This window comes from Polypterus senegalus, chromosome 6 (genome assembly GCF_016835505.1).
Source record: "Polypterus senegalus isolate Bchr_013 chromosome 6, ASM1683550v1, whole genome shotgun sequence".
NCBI lineage: Eukaryota > Metazoa > Chordata > Cladistia > Polypteriformes > Polypteridae > Polypterus > Polypterus senegalus.
In genome coordinates, this window is record NC_053159.1 from 4,372,984 (window position 1) to 4,400,123 (window position 27,140).

The 27,140-nt window shown below is 41.1% G+C and overlaps 1 protein-coding gene across 2 annotated transcripts in view; it reads left to right on the forward strand.

The window, feature by feature from the left end:
- Positions 1–27,140, forward strand: part of plekhm3 (pleckstrin homology domain containing, family M, member 3) — a 149,430-nt gene that overhangs the window by 23,531 nt on the left and 98,759 nt on the right. For both annotated transcript variants that reach the window (XM_039755304.1, XM_039755305.1), the window contains exon 3: positions 12,071–12,955. In XM_039755304.1, coding sequence (XP_039611238.1) covers positions 12,071–12,955 — 885 coding nt within the window. The remainder of the gene's footprint in view (positions 1–12,070; positions 12,956–27,140) is intronic.

Sequence of the window (27,140 nt, forward strand, 5' to 3'; positions counted from 1 at the left end):
AGAGAATAAAAGTTAAAAAAAAAAAACGTTAACTTTTACAAGTCCTATACATTTACAGTGGCCGTTACAGATGCAAATCAAATGTATGAGTTTATTGTATAATATTAACAATAAGAGCAGCTCACTGCTGAAAACGGTAAATATAGGAGGCAGTCAGGATCGAACCGGTGGACTCTTGATTATAAGTCAGCAATTCCTACGGCTGCGCCACGGAAGCTATCGTATCGTATCGTATCGTCCTTGAACCTTTTGTGAAAGTGTTTATTTGATCTTTGCACTTCAGGCTTTACACATTATATAGTTATGTCTACATTTTAGCATTTGTTACTAAAATATGAAAAACGTTTCCGTTTTAACGATGTATTTTTTGGTTAAGTTAAATGCACTTTTTTTTGTTTAAAGACTACGTGCACTTTAGTTTGTATTGTTTCATGTATTTGTTTTTTATTGTGATGGTCACACTAATATAAAAACATCTGATTATTTTCAAATTCATATGTTTCACTGGTTGTTATTTTAATTTGATTATTATTAATTTTAATCGTGTTAATGCAGAGACATCAAGTGGACAGATGTGAGCAGATGTGGTAAGACATGCACGGGAGTCCAGAACAGGATGTGCAACCTCAGGTCGCAGGCATCAAAATAGTCAGGCATGAAATAATCGTGACTAATCGAAAAATAAATTGAACGATTAGTCGACTACAAAAATAATCATTAGTTGCAGCCCTAAAAAAAAAGAAAACCTTCTGACTTGGCAGTCCCAGTCCTAGTGAGGCGCTATGCGAGTATATTTCCATCAGTATAAAGGACCCCAAGTGCTTTTCATGATGCACTTCTGCTGAATAATTCATTGGCTGAATGTCCTTAGTGTTTGTGTGTCAGAGAGACGATGTGCAGCTTTGTTCATAATGGCACTTAGTTTTGTTTTAATTCTCTCCTTTGCTACTACCTCCTGGTGGTTCAGTGTGCATGCCATAACTGAGCCCACCCTTTTAATTAGCTTATTCATTCGGTAGGCCCATCTTAAAGTGATGTGATCAAGGATGTCACTTCCCGCATGAAAGGAACAGTCTCGTGAGGGAAAAGAGTCTTCTCTACCCTTTCTTCTCCAGTTCCTCTGTGATCCGAGACTAGTCCAACATTGGTCATTGGTGTAGACCCCTCAAGTACTTGTAGCAGTGCAGCACCTCCACATTTACTCCCTGATTTGTGACTGGACGTAGAAACTCTTTGGTACAACTAAAGTCAATAAGCAGTTCCTTGCCTCCCTGTGGTCTCCATGATAGCCAGTCCATCATCTGGGACAGGGGTGCCCAATACGTCAATCAAGACTGACTGGTAGATCAGAAAGGTAGTGCAGGTAGATAGCGTTGCATTCAAAAAATTTTTTTTTTAATGTTAGTCTATCATATATCCTCCCTATGGCATTTGCCACTTGATTGACATACAGGGTGGCCAGTCTGAGATCTCCTTTCTTCTAACACACTGGTCATCCCGCACGCACGATCAAACGCACAAGCTACTGCAAAACTCCAGCTGTGATCTGCTTAGCCTTCTAATTTATATTGACTAAAGAAGGGATTTAAAAAAAAATTTGTTGGTTATGGGATGGATGTGGACTTGGAAGAGGATTTTTTTTCTCTCACAATGTCACAATCGAAGTGCGTTTGTCTGATCTGTCAATCTGTCATTGCTATTCCAAAGAAGGAAAATGTGGAATGGCACTTTCGAACTGTTCATAAAAACTATGAAACTGACTTCCTTCCAAAATGCGATCTGAGAAAGGAGAGGGAACTAAAATCACAGTTAATTGGACAGCCGTCATTTTTCACTCGGATGAATTCAAAAGCAAAGGCAGACACACCGAAGCATTGTTCCGGGTGAGTCACTCGATCATTAAGCATAAGAGGTCCTTCCAAAATGGAGAGATGATAAAAGAGGCCTTCGTTAAGGCAGATGGCTAGGGAGAAATTCCTGCTAAGATTTCAAGACCCCTGGCTGGAGAAAAAGGAGTTTCTCCTTGTCATTAAACATGCAGAATACAAGCAGCTTAATGACGATCAATGGCTGCTAGACTTGGCATTTTTTTTTCCCGATCTGACCAATATGTTGAATGAGCTTAATTTACAGCTGCAAGGAAAAGAGAAAACCAATATGATTAGCTCAGTTAATGCCGTCAAACAAAAAATGCAACATGTGTCCTCAAAGCTGCAGCACCTTGATTTGGGGAACATCCAAAACCTCGCGTCAGAGCTGGAGACGCAATGGAAGGCATGAGCGCAACTTGACAGCATCCGCTACACAGATTTATGCAGTAAAACTACTCTTAGAAGTACAATTTTATTAAAAAGTTACTCAAGTAAATGTAACGGAGTAAATGAAACTCGTTACTACCCACCTCTGATAATTGGTATATATATATATATATATTTAAATATATATATATATGTATGTATGTATGTATGTATGTATGTGTATATATGTATGTATGTATGTGTGTATATATGTATGTATGTATGTATGTATGTATGTATGTATGTATGTATGTGTATATATATATATATATGTGTATGTATGTATGTGTGTGTATATATATATGTATATATATATACAGTATGTATGTGTCTATATAAACTGCTCAAAAAAATTAAAGGAACACTTTGAAAACACATCAGATCTCAATGGGAAAAAGAAATCCTCCTGGATATCTACGTATACTGATATAGACTGGGTAATGTGTTAGGAACGAAAGGATGCCACATTGTTTGATGGAAATGAAAATGATCAACCTACAGAGCCCTGAATTCAAAGGCGCCCCAAAAATCAGAGTGAAAAAATGATGTGGCAGGCTAGTCCATTTTGCCAAAATTTAATTGCAGCAACTCAAATTATGCAGCACTTTGTATGGCCCCTGTGTTCTTGTATACATGCCTGACAACATCGGTGCATGCTTCTAATGAGATGACAGATGGTGTTGTGGGGATCTCCTCCCAGATCTGGACCAGGGCATCACTGAGCTCCTGGACAGTCTGAGGTGCAACCTGGTGGCATTGGATGGACCAAAACATAATGTCCCAGAGGTGTTCTATTGGATTTAGGTCAGGAAAGTGTGGTGGCCAGTCAATGGTATCAATTCCTTCATCCTCCAGGAACTGCCTGCATACTCTCACCACATGAGGCCAGGAATTGTCGTGCACCAGGAGCCACTGTACCAGCATAGGGTCTGACAATGGGTCCAAGGATTTCATCCTGATACCTAATGGCAGCCAAGGTGCCTTTGTCAAGCCTGTAGCGGTCTGTGTGACCCTCCATGGATATGCCTCCCCAGACAATCATTAACCCACCACCAAACTGCTCATGCTGAATGATGTTACAGGCAGCATAATGTTCTCCATGGCTTCTCCAGACCCTTTCACTTCTGTCACGTGCTCAGGGTGAACCTGCTCTCATCTGTAAAAGCACAGGGCACCAGTGGTGCATCTGCCAATTCTGGTATTCTATGGCGAATGCCAATCGAGCTGCATGCTGCTGGGCAGTGAGCTCAGGGCCCATTAGAGGACATGGGGCCCTTGGGTCACCCTCATGAAGTCTTTCTGGTTGTTTGGTCAGAGACATTCACACCAGTGGCCTGCTGGAGGTCATTTTGTAGGGCTCTGGCAGTGCTCATCCTGTTCCTCCTTGCCCAAAGGAGCAGATACTGGTCCTGCTGATGGGTTATGGACCTTCTATGGCCCTCTCCAGCTCTCCTAGAGTAACTGCTTGTCTCCTAGAATCTCCTCCATGCCCTTGAGACTGTGCAGGGAGACACAGCAAACCTTCTGGCAATGACACGTATTGATGTGCCATCCTGGAGAAGTTGGACTACCTGTGCAACCTCTGTAGGGTCCAGGTATGCCTCATGCTACCAGTAGTGACACTGACTGTAGCCAAATGCAAAACTAGTGAAGAAACAGTCAGAAAAGATGAGGAGGGAAAAATGTCAGTGGCCTCCACCTGTTAAACCATTCCTGTTTTGGGGTCATCTCATTGTTGCCCCTCTAGTGCATCTGTTGTTAATTTCATTAACACCACAGCAGCTGAAACTGATTAACAACCCCTCTGCTACTTAACTGACCAGATTAATATCCCATAAGTTTCATTGACTTTATGCTATACTCTGATTAAAAAGTGTTCCTTTAATTCTTTTGAGCAGTATATATATGTCTATATATATGTCTATATAGGTCTATATATATATATATATATATATATATATATATATATATATATATATATATATATATATATATATACACTCACCTAAAGGATTATTAGGAACACCTGTTCAATTTCTCATTAATGCAATTATCTAATCAACCAATCACATGGCAGTTGCTTCAATGCATTTAGGGGTGTGGTCCTGGTCAAGACAATCTCCTGAACTCCAAACTGAATGTCAGAATGCGACAGAAAGGTGATTTAAGCAATTTGGAGTGTGGCATGGTTGTTGGTGCCAGACGGGCCGGTCTGAGTATTTCACAATCTGCTCAGTTACTGGGATTTTCATGCACAACCATTTCTAGGGTTTACAAAGAATGGTGTGAAAAGGGAAAAACCATCCAGTATGCGGCAGTCCTATGGGCGAAAATGCCTTGTTGATGCTAGAGGTCGGAGGAGAATGGGCCGACTGATTCAAGCTGATAGAAGAGCAACTTTGACTGAAATTACCACTCGTTACAACCGAGGTATGCAGCAAAGCATTTGTGAAGCCACAACACGCACAGCCTTGAGGCGGATGGGCTACAACAGCACAAGACCCCACCGGGTACCACTCATCTCCACTACAAATAGGAAAAAGAGGCTACAATTTGCACGAGCAGTTGAAGACTGGAAAAATGTTGCCTGGTCTGATGAGTCTCGATTTTTGTTGAGACATTCAAATGATAGAGTCAGAATTTGGCGTAAACAGAATGAGAACATGGATCCATCATGCCTTGTTACCACTGTGCAGGCTGGTGGTGGTGGTGTAATGGTGTGGGGGATGTTTTCTTGGCACACTTTAGGCCCCTTAGTGCCAATTGGGCATCGTTTAAATGCCACGGGCTACCTGAGCATTGTTTCTGACCATGTCCATCCCTTCATGACCACCATGTACCCATCCGCTGATGGCTACTTCCAGCAGGATAATGCACCATGTCACAAAGCTCGAATCATTTAAAATTGGTTTCTTGAACATGACAATGAGTTCACTGTACTGAAATGGCCCCCACAGTCACCAGATCTCAACCCAATAGAGCATCTTTGGGATGTGGTGGAGCGGAGCTTCGTGCCCTGGATGTGCATCCCACAAATCTCCATCAACTGCAAGATGCTATCCTATCAATATGGGCCAACATTTCTAAAGAATGCTTTCAGCACCTTGTTGAATTAATGCCACGTAGAATTAAGGCAGTTCTGAAGGCGAAAGTGGGACCAACAACGTATTAGTATGGTGCTCCTAATAATCCTTTAGGTGAGTGTATATCTATGTGTATATATGTGTATATATATGTATGTATATATATATATATATATATATATATAATTTTTAATGTAGGTAGATCATTTTGACCTGGTCATTTTAAAAGTAGCTCACAAGCAGAAAAAGTGTGGGCACCCCGCCATAGAGAATATATCAAGAGGAAGATGAGAGACACACCAGACCCAACAATGCAGATGAGCTGAAGGCTGCGATCAAAGCATCCTGGGCTTCCATAACATCTCAACAGTGTCACATTTCTGTATTAAAAATCCATTTTTTATTGGCCTTAAGTATATTTTAATTTACTGAGATACTGAATTTTGAGTTTTCATTACCTGTAGGCCATAATCTGCAAAATGAAAAGAAATAAACACTTGAAATATATCACTCTGTGTGTGATGAATCTATATAATATATGAGTTTCAGTTTTTGAATTGAATTACTTAAATAAATTAACTTTTCAATGATATTCTAATTTATTTATCTGCACCTGTAAATCTGCTGATTTTCACTGAAAAAGTCTCGATCAGTGAATGGTAAATTGGCAATTTATGAGACACCATCTTTTCAGCCCCTGCTTTTCTGTGCTTTGCGGTATTTTTGTTGCAGTGCTCCTTTATGCGAGGTATTAAGGGAATTGAGACAGCTTTCCGTAAAGCACAAAATGTCACTGTACTTGTTTGCTCCATGACCTGCCATAAGAGCACACAGTTCATTTGCTATTACAATGGGTACAGTAGTAGAGCAGTTCTAAAACCTTTATTCTTGCGCTGCCACGACTCCATCTCCATCTTCAGCCAGCTCTTGTGGTAAAGTGAAACTGAACTGCTTAGGCACTCGCATCTGTAACGCAAGTAGCTGATTATGAGAGTATTTTGAATACACCCTGCTTTTATTTTCTTAATGTCTCTTACGTTTCGCCCTGCAGGCAAGTCCTCCAACTTGCTCGGAAAACTCAGGTTGGTGGCAGGGTTGGCACTCCAGCCACCGTCAGAAAGCCACCCACTGCACTCGGGACCCAGTCCAGGTGGTTCGACGCGCTATCAGCGTCTGCTCCAAACCTCATCTTGTAAATTGTCAGCTTTCACATAAGTGGCTTAACCTCGCTGTGTTCAATTCCATTCTAACTAGTGTGGTGCCGAGGTGTCAACCATTTCACGGCTGCGCTTGGGTCCTAACTTGATATACTGAGGTGGTACGTCATGAGGTAGGTGCGGCAAAGCGGCGTATCAGTGAATATTCTTACATTTCCAGGTGATGCAGACATAAGGCAGCCTTCAGGTCCTCCTCCTGTCTCCATCCAAGTTTGCAGCCCTTTGAAAGTGCAGTCAGACGAGCTGGCGCCTGCGGGTTTGTGTGCATTGCAGTTCATCTGTAAATTTTAAAATCCATTTATCCAATTTCAAGTTGTCTACTGTCGGTGACAAGCCGGAAGCCAGATCCGATCTAATCAGACGTAAGACCAGTAGCTAGTAAGATAAGTTCAGAAACGAAAAGAAAAACCATGAGAAATACGGCGCTTCTGTAAAAGGCTGCTGCTTGCACAGTGCCCGGAAATGGGGGGGAAAAAATAATAATAAATAAGGTGACTAGGCTTACCTCATCTTTTACTTAAGGTGATAAATGATTGATGATTATATTTAAAGTAAAATAATTAAAATGACTAAGCACTAACCAGACAGCATTCGAAAATGCAGAGTGTTTACAAAGGGGACTCATTTTTCAACAATAGTAAATAGCAGCAGAGCAATAAAAAGAAGGAAAGCTGGCAGCCTGGCAACTGCTAATGCTATTGCCTTTCACGTCCCTCCTATTGTAAAATCAATGAGTTCCAGATGTGTTTTTATGTTTTCTTTTGTGTTGGCCTTGGTATAATTGGCACTATTTAAAATGATTGTTGTTAAAGTGTACCATGGTGGCTCTAGATGCATCAGCCGTATACATTTCTTTGTGCTGAAATCATGTTGAGGGAAAATAATCCGCTGTCAAATTTCTCGATATCACTAGCTCCCACACAGGAAGAAGCATTTGAATTTAAATGAGACTATAATAGTTGCTTTTTTTTCCCGTTGTTGAATGGAGATGGGCACAACCACTTCACTTGAGGCAGCATACATGTAAAAGCTCCATTCATGTTCGTGATTTTTATAAAAGGAAAAAACCAACCTTGCTTTTGTTGGAGGGCTCTCAATATCTTGTGTAGAATATGTCAAAGTGCTCCAAGGAAGAAAATAATATTAGTAGTGGATGTTATTAAGTGGAGTATATCTTGATTTAGAACTGGAAAGATCTGCACTGTTTCAGCATTACAATGCAATGCAATTTATTTTTGTGTAGCCCAAAATCACACAAGAAGTGCCACAGTGGGCTTAAACAGGCCCTGCTTCTTGACAGCCCCCCAGCCTTGACTCTCTAAGAAGACCCAAAAAAACCTTTGTAGGGAAAAAAAATGCAAGAAACCTTGGGAAAGACAATTCAAAAAGAGACCCCTTTCCAGGTAGGTTGGGCATGCAGTGGGTGTCAAAAAGAAGGGGGTCAATACAATACAATACACAGAAAAGAACAGAACAAATCCTCAATACAATATAAAAATAAAAATTTTACAAGTATGGAGCAGAATTTAACAGTAGATTATATCACATAATATGATTTGGATTTGTTTAGAGTCCTGGAGACCTCATTCATCAAGCTGCCACCCCCATTTGGCCATTCCACGCCTGAAACAGCGATGGGCCAGCCAATGTGATGAAAGGACCCCTCTACCCCACGATTCCTGCGATCCTCCATCAGGGATGACTTTACCTTAGGCAGCAAAACAACTTGGCAGGCGGGCCGTGGCACCAAGTGCCACATTTGAGTACCAAGAAGAGAAACAGAATAGGTGAGGGTCAGTAACAAATTCTAACTATCATGTTACTGATGTTTTAGTGCTAATGACTAACAATAGAGATGCAGTCCGTACAGTTAATCAGCAGCTCTAGTCAGGGTGTGCTAAACTGAAGTTGTGAGGATTTGAAAGCTGAGACCGAAGGGGCATCTCTTATAGTAGCAGGCAGACCACTCTGCAGTTTAGGGGCCCTGTAACTAAAAGCTTGACCTCCCCCTGTTATTTTATTAATCCTTGGAATCCTAAGCAGACCGGCATCTTCAGATCTTAATGTGCACTCTGGTTTTTTAGTCACGATAAGTTCAGACAAGTAAGCCGGACCTTGGCATTAGTGTTGGATCAGTGCTAACCCTTTAACCTCAGTACTGGGACCTAAATCATTCGGAGGCAAATAATGGACAACTCCAAAAAAAAAACCCTTGTGCCACCCCAGCTTCCCTGATGCACCACACAATGCACCACCCTGGTGCGCCATACCATCTCACCACTTCCCTCTTGACAGCACAAACTGTTCATCGAAGCAAAATGGCGGGGCCTGTAAAGTCACAGTTTGCTCGAAGCTGACATTTACTTCTGGTACCAATCTGGTACTGTAAAATTTTAGAGTTTGGCTTTTTCTGTTACTCTGCCAGTATTCCATTCAACCCTTAATCAACATTAATGGTGGTGGGCAAAGAGGCGGCTTTTAGATTGGGTGATCCATTGATTCCATGCATGCATTTCTTATCAAATCCATTTAAGAAGTTCAGAGTCACAGGAGCAGGAACCAGTCTGACAGTCCATCATGCAAGCAGCCACACTCATTTCTGACTGAGCCAATTGAGTGTGACTAGTTAAACCAAATGTAGGAGGAAAACTCACACAGATGTTTCAGACTCCACGTAGACCGTGTCTGGGCCAGGAACTCGAGGTGCTGTGAGGCAGACCCACTAACTACTACACTACCATACCCAGGTAAATTTGTCAGCTGCCTTTATACATAAGAGAATGGTTAGTCAGTATATTCGTATAGTGCAGGGTGGCGCACAAAAAACCGAACGATCTCCGACTCCAACGTCAGTGTACGTTTCTTTGCCCGTACAAGAAACAAAAGATGTGCAATACAAAAATCTGTTCTTACTGGTTAGAGGAGGTGCAGGAAATGATTTCCTTGTGCGTCAATACACTTTTCTGCACGCCATACCATATTGTCATAGACGCGACGCAGTTCAGCCGCCATAATTTTTCAAATTTCACTCCGAATATTGTCCTTCAGTTCCTCTAATGTCTTTGGATTATTGACATACCCTTTTCCCTTCAGATTGCCCCACAGGTAAAAGTCGAAAGGAGGACAGGTCTGGTGATCTTGATGGCCACAAACCTTTGCTGACAGTTCGTTCCTCTCTGAAGACATTGTGAATTCGAGAAAGTGACTCGTGAGAAGTGTGACATGTCGCTCCATCCTGTTGAAAGACGGCGTACTCGCGTTCTTGGGGGTCAATTGTGTGCAAAATTATTTGAAGATTCCCATATACACAACAGTGTTGACTGTTGTCACAAAAAATATGGGACCCACGATCCGTGTAGCAGATACTGCACACCAGACACTAATTTTTTCATCGTGAAGGGGCTTTTCATGAATTTCACTTCGGATTGTCTACTGAACAATATCCGGTGTTCTGCGAATTTACATGTCCTGACAGATGGAACCACTCTTCGTCACTCATGAAATATTCCAATCCTCTGTTGCAGAGAATACATTTTCCAGATCTCTTTCACGCACGTCTGTACCCGCTGGCTCACAGCTTCCTTACTAATGCACAGTTGGGGCTGCTGACCCCGTCGCAACAATGAGGCTCCATGACGGCACCCGCCTGTATAATAGCTCGAGCCAGCCGGTCGGAGACAGTTCAGTTTTTCATGCGCCACCCTGTATTAGTGTATTTGTTAGTATACATATCTTCGTGTAGGACTGGGCAATACAACGATTTGTTGTTTCAATTTAATATTTAATTGAAGTCAATATGCAAAACCGATTTTGTGATGTTCAGCACAGTTATTTGATTTTTCCACAACTACTTCTGAGCATTAAATAAAAGCGGCAAAGTCTCCCCCGTTGTTTCTATGTGTGTTGACGTCAGCTCTACCCATGTTGCTTGGTGGCGATAAGCAAGAAAAGGAAAAAATGGAGCAAGGAAGATGTGAGAACAGATAGGGTTAGCACTGCTATTTGCGTTCCTGCATTTGAATAGGCACGTACGGCACCAGCAACGCCCAACCCCTCGTCTCCCTGGCAAATCGAGTTCCCTGCTATGCAAAGTTCTGTGAAGTGTTCACTACCTGATGCAACTTGCAGCAAATGAAAGGACTTAGTACCAGGTACAGTGACTTGGTGTGCGTCTGTCTGTCTGTATGTGTCTGTGTGTCACATTTTCTCGAGGACGGTCTAGAGCTAAGACGGCTGGACGGGAAAGTGCCAAAATCGAAACTTAAGCCTGCTATGAGATGACGATGTGCTGGTTAGTTTTTGAGTCAATTCATGCAAGAGAAAGAGGCATTCTAGAGGAAACCTCAATTACCGTAATTCTGCAATTAATTATGATTCTTCTCATCAATTGCTACCGTAATGACCTCATCAGAAAGATCAGCATCAGAGCGGTAAATAATTATTGAAATGTTACACAATAGTTCGGGTAACTGGGTTCCTAGGCTGCAAAGCCTACTGACGCTCACATCTGAATATTTGATGTTAGTTTGATATTCGTTCCCGATCTAGTCGTCACTTCAGTTGGGTTCAGTCACATCATTGAGGCTTACGATATAAGTATGTCAGTGCATGGCAAGTTTTGTATCCTTTGGTGGATGGTCAACTATATGATAATCGCTTAATTCAAGTGATAGTTAGCTTTCTTTTCTGGTAGGCCCAATGTTCGGTTCCATTCTTCGTGGCTTCCTCTCTGGTTTTGTTCTTTCACTTCACGTTTGCTCGTGCCCATTTCTGTCATTCTGATTATTCTTCTTTGTTGGTTTTGATCTTGTTTTCGTCCTCTGACATTTTAGACCTGTCATTTCGTCTGCTGGTTTGTTTTCCTACAATAATAATGAGTACCTTTATCGTCGGTCAGTCAGTCATTTTCTAAACTGCTTGGTCCAGATCAAGGTCACTTTGGGTGTGGGAGCCTATCCCAGCTAGCAAAGGGCACAAGGCAGGAACATACTCTGGACAGGGCACCAGTCCATCACAGGGCAAACACACACACACACTAGGGCCAATTTAGGACCACCAATTCACCCAAGTTGCATGTCTTTGGATAGTGGGGAAGAACCAGGGACACGAACACTAGTCTCCTTACTGCATGGCGGCTGTGCCGCCATGTCGCCCCTTCCTTCATCAGGCTCATCATAATGTAGTTATTTTGTAGAAACAAGGCTGTTTTTAAGGGTCTAGATTAGAAAATCCATCATCTTGTGAAAGGCTGCCATTTTGTTTTTCAGTAACGCTAGCATTTTGTCGTTTAGTTGCCATGATGTAGTGACCTATTGCTAGGCGGCATGGTCTTAGCAGCTGCGATCCATAACATCACTAACATAACAGTATAATGGCCAGCACCACAGACCCCGTATCTTAAACTTTCCTTATTTATTGTAAACAATTCCAGTTAGCATGGTATATTCTCAGCTTATTTTTTTTTTCTTTTTAGGTACAAAGAATGTCTTTTCTCATATTCTCAAGAAAGGATACATGGAGAAAAGAGACGGTCAAAGTGGCCGCTGGAGCAATTGTTACATTGAGCTTTCGCCTTGTGAACTGCGCCTCTATAGTTTGGATATGAGCGGAAACCAGCAGCTCTGCACGGTCTACTCCCTTTCTCACTGCCACAGCATCAGCACTATGGACAACCAGGACACTAAAATTGTAGATGCGATATTTTTCAACAACACTCAGCTTCAGCTCCGTGCTCAGACAAAGTGGGATGCTCTTGATTGGGAAAGGCATCTATGGGAAAGGGTCCAAGCAGTTCGACCCGTCCAGGAAAAAGAGTTATCAAAACCTCAGCTCTCAAAACCATTAAACCGGCCCACAGCGTTGCCTTTATTCACAAAGCATTGCCAGGACGTGCTGAAAGCAGGAGTGCTTTATCAGCTGACTGATCAGAACAACTGGAAGTCGTTCACGTTTGTGCTAAGCAAGAGCCTCTTCATGGCTTTTCCCACAGGTGGGAGAGGACCAGTATCAGACCCTGTACTTAAATACAATATCGGCTCTTGTGTGACAGTTCAACAAGATAAAACAGACAAGAGTAATTTATGTTTTCAGGTTATTTTCCCCCAGGAATGTCTTTGGCTTAGGGCAGAAAGTGAGAAGAAAGCTCAGGACTGGATCGAAACTGTTAAGGTGGCTGCCGAGTCACAGAAAACAACTGTTCAGCCATCACAGGTAATCCTTCGTGGAAAAGCCTCCAAAGAGCGGCGTATCAAAGATTCACAAAGGAGCAAAAGGCAGTCTGTAACTACCAGTTTCCTTGGGATCATGACGACCCTCGCTGTCGAGAAGGGGCTAACAGCCCAGGGCTTCAGGTGTGCAGGTGAAGTTTCTTGGCATCTTTTTTTTTTCTTGTCTGTATGTCGTAAAGTGATTTATATAGAATATATGTACAGTCATATGAAAAAGTTTGGAACCCCTCTCAGCCTGTATAATAGTTGACTCTCCTTTCAACAAAAAAGATAACAGTGGTATTTCGTTCATTTCCTAGGAACATCTGAGTACTGCGGTGTTTTCCGAACAAAGATTTTTAGAGACGCAGTATTTAGTTGTATGAAATTAAATCAAATGTGAAAAACTGGCTGTGCAAAAATTTGGCTCCCCTTGTCATTTTGCTGATTTGAATGCCTGTCACTGCTCAATGCTGATTACTTGGTTGGATGAGCTCGTTAAGCCTTGAACTTCATAGACCGGAGTGTCCAATCACGAGTGCTAAAAGGTATTTAAGGTGGTCAATTGCAAGTTGTGCTTCCTTCCCTTTAACTCTCCTCTGAAGAGTGACAGACAGCATGGGATCCTCAAAGCAACTCTCCAAAGATCTCAAAACAAAGATTGTTGAGTCTCCTGGTTTAGGTGAAGGCTACAAAAAGCCATCTCAGAGGTTTAAACTGTCAGTGTCAACTGTAAGGAATGGAATCAGGAAATGGAAGGCCACAGGCACAGTTGCTGTTAAACCAACACAGCAGGTCTGGCAGGCTAAGAAAAATACAGGAGTGGCATATGAGCAGAATTGTGAGAATGGGTACAGACAACCCACAGATCACCTCCAAAGACCTTCAAGAACATCTCGCTGCTGATGGTGTATCTGTAGATCGTTCTACAATTCAGCCCATCTGTATGGCAGGGTGATGAGAAAGAAGCCCTTTCTGCACTCGCGCCACAAACAGAGTCGCTTGTTGTATGCCAGTGCTCATTTAGACAAGCCAGATTCATTTTGGAACAAAGTGCTTTGGACTGATGAGAAAAAAATTAAGTTATTTGCTTTGCATGGCGGAAGAAGAACACCGCATTCCAAGTAAAACACCTGCTACCTCCTGTCAGATTTAGTGTTGGTTCCATCATGCTGTAGGGATGTGTGGCTGGTTCAGGGATTGGGGCCCTTGTTAAAGTCGAGGGTCAGATGAATTTTTCAACCCAATATCAACAAATTCTTCAGGATAATGTTCAAGCATCGGTCACAAAGTTGAAGTTACGCAGGGGTTGGATATTCCAACAAGACAATGACCCAAAACACAGTTTGAAATCTACAAAGGCATTCATGCAGAGAGAGAAGTATAATGTGTCTGGAATGGCCATCACAGTCCCCTGACTTGAATATCATCGAAAATCTATGGGATGATTTGAAGCAGACTGTCGATGCTCGGCAGTCATCAAATTGAACTGAACTGAAGAATCCAGACACTCGTCAAAGGCTACAGGAGGACAGCGTCTAGAGTGCTGTTAGATTTGCTAAAGGAGGCTCAACTAAGTATTGATGTCATATCTCTGTTGGGGTGTCCAAATTTATGCACCTGTCTAATTTTGTTATGGTGCGTATTGCATATTTTCTGTTAATCCAATAAACTTAATGCCACTGCTGCAATACTACTGTGTCCATAAGGCATGTCAGATATTAAAAGGAAGCTCAGCCAATGAGAAACAAAAATCCAAAGAATTAAGAGGGGTTCCTAAACTTTTTCATATGACTGTATATCTCAGTCTGGTATATGTTATATAGTGGTGGCACTGAGGCTAGGGATCTGCACTGGCAATTGGAAGGTTCCCGTGAACGCCAAAAGTGACTCTACTTCGTTGGCCCCTTGAACAAGGCCCTTAATCTGCTATTGCTCCGTCCTGGGTATGATATTACTGCATCCAGCCCTGTATGTAGGCCCTGCAGGGAAAAACCTGGGGGCTGGTGGCAGAATTGACACTCCAGCCACTATACAAAGCCTCACACTGGTTCCATTCCCTCTGAATTAGTGTGGTGCTGAGCTGTCACCCGCTGCACGGCTGCACTCTGATCCTAATCTGGGATCCTGAGTTGGTTTGTCATGTGGTAGGTGCGGCAATGTGCTGTATCAGCGCCTGCTCCTGCTGTATGCAAATAGATTTGCAAAGAAAAAAAATTATAATTTGTCAACTTTTTATTAAAACATATATATAGTAAGTACATACCTTCCCCCTTAGCAGCCATAACCTCCACTTAATGTTTCCTGTACCAGCTAATCAGACTTCCGCAACACTAATGAGGAATTTTAGACCCTGTTCTCTTTACAATTTTTTTTCAGTTCTTTTATATTTCTGGGGTTCCTTTTGTAAACAGCTCTCTCCAAATCACACCACAGCATTAAGGGCTTTGGCCTTTTTCTTTATGTTACATTTTTATGCTGAATTCTGATAGTGTGCTTAGCTATCCTTTTACATAAAAACAGAGTTACAGAGTAATATCACATCGTTCTTTACAGGGCCAGATTGTGTGGTGTCAAACACGAGGGGATCAGAAGGCCCTTATGAAAGGAAGATTTAGGGATGTACCCGGAATAAGTAGGAAAGTGGGTTACACCTACAGTTTCTGTTCCTAGATGTGCCCGAGGACTGCTAGCCTTGTAGACCAGACATCTGAATGAGAACACAATTCTGGTGTTTGGGGAAGATTGTACTGAGTAGTCTGCCCCTGAAAAGGCTCTGCCACAGGGTTTCTTACAAAAAACCCACCCAAAGTTTCCTCCAGTCCGTGTAACTCAGGGGTGCCCACACATTTTTGGCTTGCGAGCTACCTTTGAAATGACCAGGTCGAAATGATCTACCTACATTAAAAATGATATATAAATAAATAATATATACACACTGAGGATGAGTATGTGAATTTCCCCTTGGGATTAATAAAGTATCTATCTATCTATCTATCTATCTATCTATCTATCTATCTATCTATCTATCTATCTATCTATCTATCTATCTATCATATAGTGCCTTTCATATCTGCCTATCTATCTATCTATCTATCTATCTATCTATCTATCTATTGTACTTTATCCATAAAATATATGTCTGCGGTGGGTTGGCGTCCTGCCTTGCGCCCTTTGTTGGCTGGGATTGGCTCCAGCAGACCCCGTGACCCTGTGTTCAAATTCGACGGGTTGGAAAATGGATGGATTGATAAAATATATGTTGTTGTACCTTGCATAACTGAATAGCCTTTATGGCACAATAACAATTCAATACATTTATGGTCACGACAGTATTTGGATTTAATAATCTTCATGTTAGAAGAGGCTGACCCGCATAAATAAGTAGAGCCGAATAATGCAGTCAAGGAGCTTTTGAATTCAGCCGAGTGAAAAATGACGGCTGTCCGATTAACTGCGATTGTAGTTCTCTCTCCTTTTCTTTCTCAGATCGCTTGTCGGAAGGAAGTCAGTTTCGTGGTTTTTGTGAACAGTTTGAAAGTGCCTTTCCACAATTTCCTTCTTAGGAATAGCAATGATAGATTGACAGATCAGACAAACGCACTTCGATTGTGACATTGTGAGAGAAAAAAATCCTCTTCCAATTCCACATTCAGCCCATGCTCTCCCCAGACAATTTTTTTTTTAAATTCCTTCTTTAGTCGATATAAATTGGAAGGCTAACAAGATCACTTAGATAGCCGGAGTTTTGCAGTAACTCGCGCATTTGATTGTGCGTGCGGGATGACCAGTGTGTTAGAAGAAAAGAGATCTCAGACTGGCTGTCCTGTATGTCAATCAAGTGGCAAATGCCATAGGGAGGATATATGATAGACTAACATTTAAAAAAATCTTTTTGGGAATGTAACGCTATCTACCTGCACTACCTTTGCAATCTACCAGTCGATCGAGATCGACGCATTGGGTACCCCTGGTGTAACTTAAATGTTTGAGGTTGCAAGGTTCCATTACTACTCATGTAACAGTGAAATATGTAAAACAATTATTATTATTATTATTGTTGCTGTTTACTCATTTCCGAGTATTCAGTTTCTTCCCTCCTATCTGTTGTGTTTATATCGTTAGTGACTGATGAGGCCGATCCTCACATGGAACATACAGCTGCATACATGGCACCATAGAGCTGGCAGTGGTTGTGGTTAGGCTTGATCGAGCTTCTATCTCTCTTTGATCTCTTCATTTCTCCAACTGTAGTTTTCAAATATCTCCGCACTGCTCCCAGTGGTTTGTCTCCAGAACTTGCGGTCGGCTGCTTGAGCCTCCCAGTTGTCCTAACTAATGTTTGACTTTTTCAGTATTTGTTTCAGCTGGTCTTTGTAGCACCAGATGTGGTTTCCCACAGTTCTACCACCAGTGAAAAACTCACTGTAGACCCCCTGGCGTAGGAGTCATTCATTCGGCACACATGATCAGTCCATCTAAATTGGTGTTCAGTGATGGTTACTTCTATACTGGTGACTTGGGCCTTTTCGAGGTCAGCTACGTTTTAGACACGGTCCTCTCATTTAATATGCATTATTAGTCTGGATCTTCTACTGATGGAAATGTTCCCTGCCAACATCACTTCAATATAAGGTCCAGGTTTCAGACCCTTTTAAGAGAGTGGAAATAACAGCCGCTTGGTAGACCATAATTTATATCTGCATTCTTATGCTTTTACTGTTAAAGACTTGTTTATCTGAGCTTGTGTATGTGGCGTGAGATTGGCATATTCTGTTTTCCGCATCCTTTGAAGAGTTACATTGACGGGTCAGTGATGCTTCCAGGACAAGAACTACAGATTCTAAAAGTGTGTCATTGATGGTGGTGACAGTGTCTGGGAGTGCAATCTTGGATGCTGGTTGTCTATGTTGATGGTAAGGCCAAAGCAAGAATATGCATTGGTAAAGTTTTCAACCGATATTTGTGTATCTTCAGGTGTTTGGGTCAGTGTAGCATTATTGTTAGCATACTGCATCTGTGGAAAATGGCACTAGAACTGGAAATGAGACTGGCAGCTATTATCTTGTTGTTATATAGAAAGAGTGATTGGGCAGATCCAAGAAAATATAAGCTTAACGTGCATCACAGGTAAATTAATGGAAAGAATTATTAAGAATGTCAAGAGCTTTACGGAACAGACAACTTGAGTTCAGACGAGGGAGATTGCGTTTTAATAAAAAGCTGAAATTCTATGAGGAGGCAATAAAAGGATACAATCACAGTGGTGCATATGGTATTATTTACCTTACGTTTTTAGAAAGCATTTGATAAGGTGCCACATGAGAGGTTGGGCAACAGACTAAAAAAAGTGTGCGTTCAGGGCGTGATGTGTAGATGGGAACAGAACTGGCTCAGACACAGAAAGCAGAGAGGGTGCTAGTGTGAGAAACCTTATCAGAATTACTTGATGTTAAGAGTGGTGTCCAGCAGGGGGGGGCAGTCCTGGGGCCGCTGCAGTGTTTATAATATATAAATGATTTGGGGGCTTTGCCCCCTGCTCGCTTTGCTCGCCAACCCCCAGGCCTGCGCTACACGCCAGCCTCTTTGCGGTTCTGCCACTCGCGTATGGGGATGCGGATGTACAATTTAAACAGATTTTTATTTTCATGGGAATTGTTAGATATGCATCAACGCAACGTGTAACTGCCTGTGATTGAATTTAGTTTCTTTCTCTCTATTCAGTAAAATGACTTTTTCGAATGTTTGGCTGTGAGATTTGTTAATTGTCTTTGTAAAAGCTATTCTAACGGGAAACTGTTAACGTTTTATTATGAATGGCATATCAAGATCTCCATTGGTGTCTAATGTTATCCATGAAAGATGTACTACATTACCGTTTTTGGATACATCCCTCTTTCTACAATAATTTGTGTGTTGGAAGACCGGACACTCTTGACGATGCTACAGGATATTGTAAGTTGTTGTTTTAATCTTCCGCACGATCATCACCGACTGCTTCAGCATAGTTTATTGATACGCATTAACCAATTTGGTGTGTAACTGATCAACATTTTTGAACACATTTAACCAATTTGCTGTGTAACCGATCATCATTTTTGTTGTTAATTCGTTTGACTTCCTCGTTTCTCGGTGCTAGGATTGCCCTTGTACTCATTTTTTCTGTTGATAACCCTTCGGGATGAAATTCTTCAATAAGATTTGGACATAATACGTCTTCTTTATTTGGGAAATTAAAGTGAGGAAAACGTTAAAATGTATAAGAGCTGAGAGCGCAGGAAGTGTGTCTGACAAAAGCATTCACACAAATGAGAGGTGAGAGGACTGTGGTCTTGTTTGAAAATGTTTGAGAGGATAGCGTGACTTGAAAAAATCTCAAGGCAAAAGTCTTGTTTCACAGGACTTGGGGAAAAAAATCTCTCTTTCAAAAAGTTTTGTCACGTCAAAGTATTTTTTTTTTTATATATAAGAGATATTTGGATAGGAATGTAAGAAACAAGCTAGTTAAGTTTGCAGATGATACCAAGTTAAGTGGATTGGCAGATAATCTTGAATCTGTTGAATAATTACAGAGGAACATGGGCGGATTTATGGCAGATGAAATTTAATGTAAGTAAATATAAAGTATTACACATAGGAAGTAAAACTGTGAGGTTTCAATACACAATGGGAGGTCAGGAAATCAAAGGTACACTTTATGCAAAGGACTTGGGGGTCCTAGTGGACTTGTCACTGTCAACTTCCAGAGAGTGTTCAGAAGCCATGATGCCCTGATGTGTAGAGTACAAATCAACAGAGGTGATGCTCAACAGATTTATGGCACTCTGGTGAGGCCTCATCTGGAGTACTCTGTGCAGTTTTGGTCTTCTGGGTACAAAATGGACATAGCAGCGCTAGAAAAAGTCCAGAGAAGAGCAACTAGGCTGATTCCAGGACTACAGGAGATGAAATATGAGGAAAGATGAGCCTTTTCAGTTTAAGCAAAAGAAGATTAAGAGGTGACCTGTTTGAAGTGTTTAAAATTATGAAGGGAATTAGTGCAGGGGATCGAGACTGAGACTTCAAAATGAGTTCATCAAGAACATGGGGATACAGCTGGAAACTTGTTGAGGGTAAATTTCACACAAATATTAGGAAGGTTTTCTTAACATGGATAACCACAGACAGATGGAATAAGTGACCGAGTTGTGTGGTAGACAAGAGGACTTTAGGGAGGTTCAAAACTGGACTTGATGTTATTTTGGAAAAATTAAGTGGAGAGGACTGGTGGTCTTTGTTAGGCTCAATGGCCCATACTCATCTAGATTGCTCTATTAACTATGGGAAGACCAGGAGAGAGAAAAACAAACTGAACAAAAGACAATAGAAAGCTAAAATTGTTACCAATTCAAGAGTTCAGTGCCTGAAGCTTAATGATTAATTTATATATCTTGCTGTCATTTTGACTATTGCATTGTTTATTGGCATAACTGCAGCAAATTGTGTTTAGAGAAGCGTTGCGGTCTTGATATATTTTATGTGTTGACGCGCTGTGACTATTCAGGTGTGGAATGTTTGGGATCTCCATGTAGACAGTAATGTTAACTGACTTTAGTTATTCAATGCAGATAACTTAAATCATACAACGTGAGTACCTTCAAATGTTCTTCCTGGATGTTTTATGACGACGTCCTTCAGCATGGTCTCCATAGACACCAGTTATATCAGAAATGTTGTGCTCTTCATTCGCCATGAAAACATTTTTTTTCTTGGGCATCACTAAAAGCAATGGGTAGGTAACATGTAAAAGAAATACAGTCAAACTCGGTTTTAACGAGCTCTTGCTCGTTGGTTATAATGAAAAAAAAATATTTTTGAAAGATATACCAGTTATTTGCATGTAAATTTGCCCGGTTATAACGAACGAAATCTCAGTTATTACGAACAACACTTGACCACATCCTGGACTTTTGTGAGCCAATTAGCGGAATAAATTTCAGTATGCAATACATTTTTTACCTATTGCCTGGAACAATGTGACGGATGTTACTATACAGAATCGTTTCAGGAAATCAACATCTGATATTTTTGAAGAAGAGGATGAATTGCTGTTAATCTACACGAGATCGGCAAAACAATATTGAAATTAATAATGTAAATTATTAATACTATGAACACATGGATGATGAATTAATTGTTTACTAGCGGAATTCCTACTGAAAATGAAATCATAAATGCGTTGCTTCAAAAAGAAGATGACAAGGAGGAAGACACCGCTGACATATTGTATTTACTAGAAGGCAGTTTAAATTGTTTGATGCCGAAAATGCCTGCAGTAGATTGATGGCATTTTTCAAGGGACTGATGCGAAAAAGCAAGCATTTTAAGAGGCAAACTGCGTGACTGTAGATTACAAAGTTTAAAACAAAAAATTATTTTGGACTTTCTTAGAAAATAGTATATTGTACTTAATGTATGTTTTCATTATAACAACAACATTTACTTCTATAGCACATTTTCATACAAATAATGGAGCTCAAAGTGCTTTACATGATGAAGAAAGAGAAAAAGACAAAGAATTAAAATAAGACAAAACTCATTCACATAGAATAAAAGTAAGGTCCAATGGCCAGGAAGGACAGAAAAAAACAACAAAAAAAAAAAAACTCCAGAGGGCTGGAGAAAAAATAAAATCTACAGGGCCCTGGGACCACCCAGCCCCCTCTAGGCATTCTACCTAACATAAATGTTCTCATGGTATTCAGGGTTCTCATGGAAGGACCTGATGATGATGGTCACGTGGACTTCTGGTCTTTAATCCATCAATGTAAGGACATCATGGTGCTTTGATTAGGTGGTGGTGGCACAGGTCACCACCACAGAAAACCGGGAAGAGAACAGAAGAGAGAGTAGGGGTTAGTACAGATTTTGGAGCCACCATGAATAATAATGATAATTAATTGAATATGCAGAGCATCAGGATTAAATTAAAATGAAGTTAATAGAAAGCCATGTTACAGTAATGTGTTTTCAGCAGTTTTTTTAAAGTGCTCCACTGTATTAGCCTGGCGAATTCCTATTGACAGGCTATTCCAGATTTGAGGTGCATAACAGCAGAAGGCCGCCTGCCCGCCTCACCACTTCTTTTAAGTTTAGCTCTTGGAATTCTAAGCAGACACTCATTTGAAGATCTAAGGTTACGATTTGGAATATAAGGTGTCAGACATTCCGATATATAAGATGGAGCGAGATTATTTAAGGCTTTGTAAACCATCAGCAGTATTTGAAAGTCAATTCTGAATGACACCGGTAACCAGTGTAGTGACGCTCAGACTGGGGTGATGTGCTCGGATTTTCTTTTCCTAGTTAGGATTCTAGCAGCTCCATTCTGCACTCGTTGCAGTCAATTTATATCTTTTTTGGGTGGTCCTGAGAGGAGTGCATTACAGTAGTCTAGTTGACTGAAAACAAAAGTGTGAACTAATTTCTGAGCATCTTTCAATGATATAAGAGGTCTAACTTTTGCTATTATGGGCTAAATGTATATTTTTTTCAATAAATCACTATTACTTTAATAGACAGAGTTAGTTTTTTGTCAAATTCGCATTTTGCTGGTTATAGCGAATTCCGCTTATAATGAGCAAATAGGGCTGGTCCCGTCAAACTCACTATAACAGAGTTGGACTGTACTTTTTATGTGGAGTATTTATTTACAGTCTTGTGAAAAAGAAAATACACCCTATTTCAGCTTTAAGGTTTTATGTATCAGTACATACTAAATAATCATCTGGTCCTCAGCAGGTCCTAAAATTAGGAAAATACAACCTCAGATGAGCAACAACACATGATATATGACACTGTGTCATTATTTGTTTAATAAAAACTAAGCAAAAATGCAGAAGCAGTGTGTGAAAAATGAAGTCCACCCTTACGGCTTCCATAGGAATTAAGAAGGTTAGGTATCCGCCAGGTGCGGCTCATCAAATGCACCTGATTAATGGATCACCAGCAAGTGGGACCACCTCTGTAAAAGCAGAAGTGTTGGTCCGGAGCTTTCAGGTGTGTGTGTATTAACACAATGTCAAGGAGGAAACACATCAGCAGTGATCTCAGTGTCGCTGCCCATCAATCTGGAAAGGGTTATAAGACCATCTCCAAGCGATTTGAAGCCCATCATTGTACAGTGAGAAAGGTTATTCGCAAGTGGAAAACATTCAAGACAGTTGCCAGTCTTCCCAGGAGTGGACGTCCCAGCAAATTCACCCCATGGTCAGACTGTGCCACGCTCAGACAAGTTGCATAAAAAACCCAAGACCTCCATCTCCATCAGACTCTGCAGGCCTCAGTCCGCGAGTTCAGTGTTAAAGTTTATGACAGTACAATTAGAAAAAGACCAAACAAGTATGGCTTGTTTGGAAGGGTTGCCAGGAGGAAGCCTCTTTTCTCTAAAATGAACATGGCAGCACGACTTAGGTTGTGCAAAGTTGCATCTAAACAAACCAAAAGACTTCTAGAACAAAGTCCTTTGGACAGACGAGACCAAAGTGGAGATGTTTGGCCATAATGCCCAGCTCCACATTTGGTGAAAATGAAATACAGTTCATCAGCACAAACAGACCAACGGTCAAGCACGGTGGAGGAGGGCTGATGGTCTGGTCTTGTTCTGCAGCCACAGGACCTGAGCACCATGCAGTCTTTGAGTCTGTTGTGCCAAAATCACTCAGTGATATCTCCTCTGTATAGCAAAGCAGTCTGGAATGAAATGGGAGGCCATCTGTCCAACAGTGAAAGCTCGGCCGAAATTTGGTCATGCAGCAGGACAATGAACCCAAACACATCGGCAAATCTACAACAGAATGGCTGACTGAGAAAAGAATCCATCAAAGTCCAGACCTGAACCCGACTGAAATGCTGTGGTGGGACCTTAAAGAGAGCTGAAGAAACAAATGAACCGAAGTAACGTTGTAAAGAAGAGGGGGACAAAACTCCGGCACAACGATATGAGAGACTTGATAAAGTCAGACAGAAAAGTTATGACTGCTGAAGGTGTTTCTACAAGCTATTGAATTATGGGGTGTGCTTCAGTATTCACACATGGCTTCTCCATTTTGGCTTCACTTTTGTTAATTAAATAATGACACGCTTGGTGGAATCTGTTGTGTGTTGTTTAACTGGTTGGATTGAAATAATTTTAGAACCTGCTGTGGTCCAAATGTTTTTTTTTTTTATTATGTAATGATTGTTATGATTAATGATAATAATAGAAATAGATTTTATTTACAGCGGATACAGAAAAGAATCCCCTCCTTCGAAAATTATTCCCATTTTTTTTTTGTTTTACAGCCTTAAATGAAAACACACAAATGAATATTTTTTTCCAGATTTACTTACTCAATGCAATTTATAACATCCAAGTGAAAGATATCACAGCTACAGTTCAGAAGAATTTTAAAAAATCAAAAACAAGAAATACTGAAATGAATAAAGGACCCCCCTCCTAAACTCAGTCAGGTGTCAGTGCCCACCTTTTCCATTGCGGTTACTGGTTTCCTTCCACCTGTGATTAGCTGTAATCCGTGTGATTAGTGAAGCTGTTCCTGGTCCATTCATTCCCTCGCTTGGTAGGGCAACTGACTGCCAACACCTGACTATGGGTGACCAGCCACTTTGAAAAGATCTCGGGGACAGAGTTGTGGACGGACATGAGGCAGGAGATGGAGACAAACAAATCTCAAAGGCTTTATCAATCCCAAGGAGCCCAGTAAAGTCCATCATATGAAGTGTTTGGTCCTACTGGGACCCTCCCTGGATCCTCTAAACTGGATGGAAGATCAAGGAGGAAACTGGTAAGAGAGGCTACTGAGAAGCCAATGGCCACTTTGAAGGAGTTACAGGATTTGAGGGCACAGAGTGGTCATTAATGGTGTACATGTGACAACAATTTCACAAGCGCTCCACAATTGTGACTTGTTCAGGAGGGTCACACTTCTCAAGAAAGGCCACATTAAGGCTCATTTGAGCTTTCCCAAAATGCACCTTGAAGATTCTGATACCAAGTGGAAAAAGGTCTTCTGGTCAGATGAGACCAAAATTAAATTATTTGACCTCAACACCAAACGGTACACCAATGCAGCTGACCATCCACAACACACCATACCCACAGTAGAGCATGGAGGGGGCAGCATCCTGTGGTGGGGGGCCTGGGGCTCTTGTTAGGGTAGAAGGAAAAATGGATGGGGGCAAAATACCATCAAATTCTTGAGGAAAAACCTGCTACCCTCTGCCAGAAAGGTGAAGACGGGCAGAATGTTCACCTTTCAACACGCCAACGTCCCGAAGCACACAGCAAAACTGACCACACGGTGGCTGAAGGAGAAAAAAGTGAATGTCCTGGTGTGGCCAGTCAGAGTCCAGACCGACATCACAGTGAAAATCTGTGGAAAGATCTGAAGATAGCAGACCACCAACGCTCACCACTCAATGTGACCGAACTTGAAGAGTTAAACTGTAAAGAAGTGTGGGGGGCAAATATTGAGTGGGCTCAGTCTGGGTGTGCAAAGCTGATAGAGAAGAATCAACAGAGTCAAGGCTGGCATTAAAGCAAAAGGGGGGTCAACAAAATGACATGGGGGTGATGATCCTTTATGGATCTCAGGAGGTCTTGTTTTTGATTTTTTTATCATTTTTCTGAACTGTAGCTGTGATGTCTTTCACTTGGATGTTAGAGGTGACATTGAGTCAGTAAAGCTAGGAAGAAATATTGGTTTGTGTGTTTTCATTTAAGGCTGTAAAGCAAAAAAAAGGGAATATTTCGAAGAGGGGGATTCTTTTCCATACCCACTGTACAGTATATAGCACCTTTTCTATGCTCCAGGTAATTCCACAGAACTACTTTTTTTGCATGACTGTAAGTAAAATAATAAATTGCTGTGAAAATGATAGAATTCCAGGCCTAAAAACAAATATAAAAGTGCGTGTAAGTAATCGTTGTAAGACTGTGTGGCTCCCTCACATTTTAAGTTTCTTTTTCAACTCCCGTCACACATTCACAGAAGATAAAATAAAGTTTATTTCCAAATTACTGGAATGTGTTCTTCTATGTAGTGTAGACCAAGAGTCCAGTTCTTATTTAATCTAATCAAAATCAAGGATAAACTGAAATATAAGAAAACACAATGCCAAAAAGACAACCAGTCATTTGAAATTTGTAACGTAGGTTAAAAAAAATATATATTTTTATAGCTTGTGCAAGTGATGATGACATATCTGAACAGTTAAAATTAAAAACTAATGCCCGCTTAGTCTTGAAGGATTAAAAAAATAAAACAGTTGACTTTATGACATTAAAAAAGGAAAACTTTCTTAAAGCCCTTTTATTTTTCTCCCAAGGATTCGGTCCATTAGGTTTTGTAAAAGAAAAACCTGACCATCCATGAATACTCAAAACCTCACAAAGAAAAAAGAAAAGAAAAACCTCTCGGCATTCCTTTTTGCTTGTCGGTGAATGTGGACCCTGCGTTTTCCCAGTGCTTTTGTCCATTTAGATGTGGAAGTTCACAGGACAGCCTCCCACTTCTTGAAGGGCCCCTTTACTCGCTCTCCCCACTGCCGTTTTATTTCTTGTAAGTCTTGTTTGTGAGTTTCTTTGACCACATTTAAATGTCAGTCAGTGAGTCTGGGGAAGTGGGGAGGGTGACCAGTTGTATTTTACTTTAATCACTTTTTACTAAATAAATAGAATTGCCTTCTAAGGAGCTGTCAGTGAGATTAGAAGAAAAGAGACAAGCAAAAAGAGAGGAAAAAAAATGGTGGTGTAGAAAAGGTGACATTGCTTAGCCAGACCTTGGCGGGACAATGGAAGGTTATTACTGTAGCTTTTCCTCTTGATGCTGTGGAGTCTTTGATTGAACACCTTCCTCCACCCTTCCTGACACCCTCAGACCCCAATTTGTCAGTCATTTCAAAGAGCGGATTTATGCTTTCTTTTTAAGTGCTGCCTTTTTCTGCTTCAACCTCTCGTTTGGAGCTTGTAGCCTTCATTATGAAGCTTAGCATTAAATGGCCAGGAAAGTTTGAACTGGGGTAAAAAAAAAAAAACTTTCCAAAGTATCAGATTAAGAGATTTGGGTCGGGTGTTTTGGGGGAATGGGGTTGTTACTAAATGTCTCCTAACCAAGCAACAGAACCCATTTCTTTCTGCATTCTTAGAGTGTCCGTCTTCAGTTGTTGTGTTGACTACAAAAAAAAAAAAAAAGTTCTGGTGACAATGAAGGATGTGATAAGTGCCCACGAGAGTCACCACATCCCCCCCGCTCTCTCAAGTAGCACATTTTAAGACTACTAATACTCGAGTGAGGG